General features: G+C 48.8%; 1 protein-coding gene across 1 annotated transcript; it reads right to left on the bottom strand.

The window, feature by feature from the left end:
* Window positions 1-3,445: 3,445 nt before the first annotated feature.
* On the bottom strand, window positions 3,446-4,202 carry LOC119291294. The gene is made up of 2 exons (XM_037570028.1): window positions 3,994-4,202; window positions 3,446-3,900 (listed from the first exon to the last, which is right to left on the bottom strand). Exons 1-2 carry the CDS (start codon window positions 4,076-4,078, stop codon window positions 3,725-3,727), a joined length of 261 nt encoding a protein of 86 aa, XP_037425925.1. The 5' UTR covers window positions 4,079-4,202; the 3' UTR covers window positions 3,446-3,724.
* Between the last annotated feature and the right edge of the window lie 1,264 nt (window positions 4,203-5,466).

Genomic DNA, 5,466 nt, shown 5'->3' with positions numbered 1-5,466 from the left:
TGAGGTGGATCTGAGGACCTATGTAATGCAATACATGAATAAAACATTGTAAGAAAGTATGGTAGTTTTTTTAGTTTTCCATTGTAGGGCGATGCGTATTGACCTAATAAATATTATATTTGGGTGGAAACTATTACTCTCGTACACAAAACAAGTATTTCTATTTATTGGATTTTTCTTGCAATTTAGTGAATAAATTTGGTAATTCTACAGGTTCTAATCAATTTCCTATAAATTTTAAAAAAAACATTAGAAATATATAAGCCATTGGGCTGAACTTGGCCCATCCCCTCTCCCCCCACGGACCAGAATTGCTCGAGCGCTACTCAGCCTTATGTTGAGCCGCCCGTGGTTCCGCCATCTCAACCACTGATAGGTGGAGTCCATATGTCAAGTTCATCTTGAACAGGGCCGTACATTTGCATGTGCAACAGGAGCGACTGAACAAGGCCCCCAACATCGGAGGGCCCCAAATTGTTTGTTAATGTTAACCAATGGTGTAACTAATTCAATAATGCTACAGTAAATAATTGTTGAAAATATTTTACATCAAGCCATCGTTGGTATCTATCTCCAATCATGATCCATCAACGCATTACATGCTATCGTCGGGTCTTTTGAGCTGGTGCTTTCAACTAGTCCAATTACCTGTGAAAATTTGCAGTGGTTCTCATAAAAAAATTGATTGTTTTTCTTTCGAACATATGGCCTAATTTTGATTTGCACAGGGCCTCCTATTTCCACGGTACGGCTGCACCGAGCATCATTCCACGCGTGCTGATCGTTACCGCCACTCCCCTTCACGGTGAAGAGCTCTAGAAGCCTCCCAAAGATGCCCAAAATCCCTCCCTCTGTGTGCGCGCGCATGCGCATTAAACGTGGTTGAGTGGCCATAATGCTGAAACTTGATCGTTGCCTCGCAAACTCTATTCTGTCGCCTATATAAACCCAACGTTAGTTTGCCCATCGCATCCACCACTACAAAACTAGTCGACATTGACCGGACAAAACCATTCATCGCTGACTCATCTTCAACCTGTCAGAGTGGCATCACAGATGAATTGGCTGGTCAGTGATGTCTATCAAGAGGGTCTCAGAGGAAAGTCATCGCCGATTGGTCATATTGACAATACCGGTCAGTGATGATTAGTGATGGCTTTGATAGCTTGGAGCTGTGCCGCTAGCAGAGGGTTAGAGAGAGCTGAACCATGACCGCGTGCTAGCTGAGATTTTTCTTTCCCGGTGCGAGTCCAATATACAATGGGTATGTATTGTGCAAAACCGCAACTTAATACACGCTCAGACTTTCAGAGAGTTGAGAGCTGAACCATGATCAGTGTCGTATCAGTTTTGGCCTTTTGCAGCTTTCCATCGGAATAAGCTGCCGACACACGAGCATAAATATCGGTCACATAGCAACGTATCTGACCGTTGTCGCGTCTCTGTCGACCCCGGGCGGCCATAGTGGCTCGGTTCTGTGGCTAGAGTATGGCGCTATGCAGCCTACAATTGCTTCTTCTTCTTTTTCGAATTAATATGCAGCCTATGCTGATGGGAAAGTTCGAGTTGTTTGCGTACGTGGGAGAGTATTAAACGCACGAAAGAGGTCCACATCTGAATGGACAAGTCAAAGACAACGGTTTTAACGTATTTCACCGTGACTTCCGAGTTTAAGTGTGGAATATTCGGTCCGATGGACAGGCTAGATGGTCCTTTTAGCGGTCGCAAATCTTTTGGTATGTGGATTCAGAAATATAGAGTGAGTTGATATTCATGTGTCCTTCAGCGTGTTTCTATCAACTAGTATGTCTGATCTGTATGGCAATTGGTCACTCACTCTTCTCCCCAGTGAAATGATCCGCTCGTGCCTCCACCTGGAAATCTAAAAAGAAGAGGACACGCAATAAAACAAAAGGTACACTATCATGACCGCATAGTGTAGCAACATATCTAAGCTTCCGTATTAACAAACTCTGCTACTTAATAACTCGAGAAAAAAAACAAGGTTCCCGGAAAAAAAAAAGAGAAAAGAACAAGGTAATATGATATATAAATAAAAATTCCTTATACTAGAGAACAAAAGACTTGTCAAGTTCAAAGGCATACACGGAATGGATTTTGTTGTTTTGCGGCAGCAGCCACCAACAGTCAGCAGTAGTGCTCTCTCCAACCAAGAATAACCTCGAAAACAAATGAAGCAGCCCCATCGTGTCTATTTTTCTTTGCTAAAGGTTTATTTCCATAGTCATAGCTTCCATTGGTTACCGGGGGGAAACGTGTCAAGTTGCACCAATTTCCATTTTCTTTCTCGCGAGGCCACTAGTTCTAAACAAAATATCACGACAAAGCTATATATTTGAGATGATATTGACGAGCTACTGGCAAATCCCGCGCCGTGCTAGTCTCCAGCAGGAGGCAGGTTAGGTTGCCCGTTGAGCACTTTCTCTTCACCATATACTCCTCTCTCTGAATAATGTACACACCAACCATTATCTACTGCTTTTCTGGCTTTTCTTTCAGAAAGAACCATGAACAATCCTAGTAGCACACGACAAGGCCGAAAGCCTAATTAAAAGACAGCTGATATGAGCGCAGATTTAGTTCGAAGGCGCGCCGTGCGCACGGACGAATAATCTTACAGAATACAGTACTCCATTATCCCAAGCTGACAGAAACTCGTGTGGCAGCGGCGTCCGCGTAGAATCGCGGCACCGACAGAAGCCACACTGGTCGGATAGGGTGGTTCAGCATCAAGAGAAGCAGGAATGGCCTCCTCACCCTACTTTGTCTACGCCAAAGGCGCCTCAAAAGTCAGTCCAGCGGTCGACCGAAAGCCCCGCCTTTTCCTTTTCCATTTTTCTAGAGGAATACTTACGGCTTAAGCTACTGCTGCTTAAAGACGCTAACTCATATTGCTTGGTCGACAGCCGTTGCAGTCATCTTACTAGGTTAGCTGAAGTGCGGTTCAAGGGAGATTGTCAAGATAGATATTGGTTGGGGAGAAAAGAGAGGCAATTATTATCGGTTGTTTTGCGTCCGGTACAGTGTCTGTGTGTGGTGTGGTGATCGGATCACCGGATGCTTTGATGGGCAATGAAAACCACAGCACGGCGCATCGAGCTCGTATTGAGACGGACGGGTCAGGACTGAGACGTCAAATCTTGGTGCTACTAATTAATTGGCAGGTCGGCAGAAATAACTTTCCAACCAACAACTGGGTCTAGGATATTCTAGTGCTCTAGGAGCATCAAACCTGATGAGTTCTCTGAACTCGAGGGCACCCTGCTGGTTGTACGTTTTGACCATCTGAAGCCTGAACGAACAGGCTGGTGTGTCTATCTGAAGCATGAACAAACAGGCTGCAGAACACAAAGGTTTAACTGAAGTTTACGTTCGCATGCTAAATATTTGTAGCACATCAAAGTTCGCAAGCAAAGAAGAAAGGAGTCGTGTAAGATGTATTCGAACGAAACAGCTCTGTTCATTCACATACCCCAGAGGTATCACCCATCTACATGCAGATCGACCGGATACACGGGGAGGAATGGAGTACACCTCAGAGCCCCAAGCAGCAGCATACATACAGTGGCAGTAGCAGAGGAAAAAGATCGAGAGCCATGGAAGGGAAGGTCAATACAGATCAAGAAGCTAATTAACCAGGACACCAAGACCAAGCAGTAAGCCGCAAGCAAGCGCGCGGCGGCCCCCGGTCGACGGTCCTAGCCTAGATGTCCCGGCAGAGGCGGAGCCTGTCGGCCCACGGCCGCGGCTGCCGGAACCTGCTGTGGCGCCTTGCCGGCGGCGGCGGCGGCGCGGACGCGGTGCGGCTCAGCATCTCCCACATCACGCGCACGTCCTCGTACTCGCACGTGCTCACCTCCTGCCGGAGCCTCCACAGCCCTGCAACCAAAAAGCAACCAGCGACGCCGGAGTCAGCCTAGGAAGCCTCTGCAGCATGTCGCGGAACGGTGAGCTAGCGGCGCGCGGCCTTACCGGACTGGCGCACACCGAAGCGGGAGGCGACGCCGAGCCACGCCCTGCGCACCGGCAGTACGAGGCGCTCCCACCAGCAGCCCATCGCCGGCAGCGGGCGGTCGTCAGATTTGCACCGCCGTAGACAAAAGACCAGACCCTCGGAGGCTCCCCTTCTAGTCAGTCCTCTTCGCGCTCCCGGTTATGACACCGGGGCCTTCGGTCCTCTGCTCGGAGCTCGTATTTGTACACGCGGGGCGGGGGGTGGAAGCCCGGGCACGCACGCACGCACCGATGCTTCGATTTTCCAGGGCACTGACGTTGCGGGCCGGCGCGGTGGTCTATGGTGGGGCCGCGGTGCAAGCGACAGGGTAGCGGACGCGGGTGGTGGGAGTTTGTTAACCGGGGGCGGCCGGCACGTGCCGGAATGCCGTAGGCGGCGTGCCATGCCACACGTAGGCGAGGGGTCCTGATAAAGCGGGGCCCGTGGCAGATTCACATATCCGCACTGGGATCCGGCTTGCCTGCTCCTCCCACTTCATCCTACGGGCTGTCATTTTCTCTTTTTCTTTTCTAATCTAATCATCTCCCCCCCTGATTTTCAGGGGGTGGGGCCGGACCTTATTTTCTTCCAATTAAATCAAGCCACGTACGCAGGAGCACGGGAAGGGAGCAGGCAAGTCTCGTCCATCCGCACTGGTGTCAGTGCGGTTATGTGGCGGGCGGTTGAGCGGTGGTTACGTACGGGGCGTGTCAGTGGATGGAGTTAGGTCGCCCGCGCGAGCTCAGCTCTTGGGTCCTTGTCAGCTGATAGGAGTAACTCGCAACACTGATTTTTATTTGTTGATGATGGGTTTTGCGTGATATTTCCTACTCATCGTCGATCGATGACGATGCGCTGCCTCGTCACCCGGCATGTGTGGCGCTGCGGCAGAGCTCGAGGTAGAGCAATGGGGTCACCGTGACACCCTTGATGGCTAAAGATGAGCTGCGATGGTTATTTTAAAGCTCCCGTGCATCGCTGTTGGATGAATCTAGGTCTTTCGACTGCAAATGTTAGATAACTTTCTGCTAACCAAATGCCTGACTGTATTGGCGCTTCGGGGTGGTTCAGAGCGCAGGGCTGTTAGAAAATATCAGCGCCTCTCTCTATTTGGTTTTTTGAGTAACCGGTCGAAGCATTTACTCAATATGATATGATATTGGTGTCAAGAGGACTTAATTTTAAAATCGTGCCAATACATCACTGTTGGATGAATCTAGGTCTTTCGACTGCAAATGTTAGATAACTTTCTGCTAACCAAATGCCTGACCGTGCCTTGGCCTCCGGGTGGTGCGTGATGTCTTTGTTTTAACACGGTACAATCACATACCTCATGTACATAAAAAACTCATTTCTACGAATGTAGACATGCATGTATATTCGATCTATCTTCTACTTCCTCTGTTCCTAAATACTTGTCTTTCCAGGCATTTCAACAAGTGACTACATAC

This window comes from Triticum dicoccoides, chromosome 4B (genome assembly GCF_002162155.2).
Source record: "Triticum dicoccoides isolate Atlit2015 ecotype Zavitan chromosome 4B, WEW_v2.0, whole genome shotgun sequence".
Taxonomy (NCBI): Eukaryota; Viridiplantae; Streptophyta; class Magnoliopsida; order Poales; family Poaceae; genus Triticum; species Triticum dicoccoides.
Note: the sequence above shows the minus strand (reverse complement) of the source record. Positions and strands in the feature narration are given on the sequence as shown.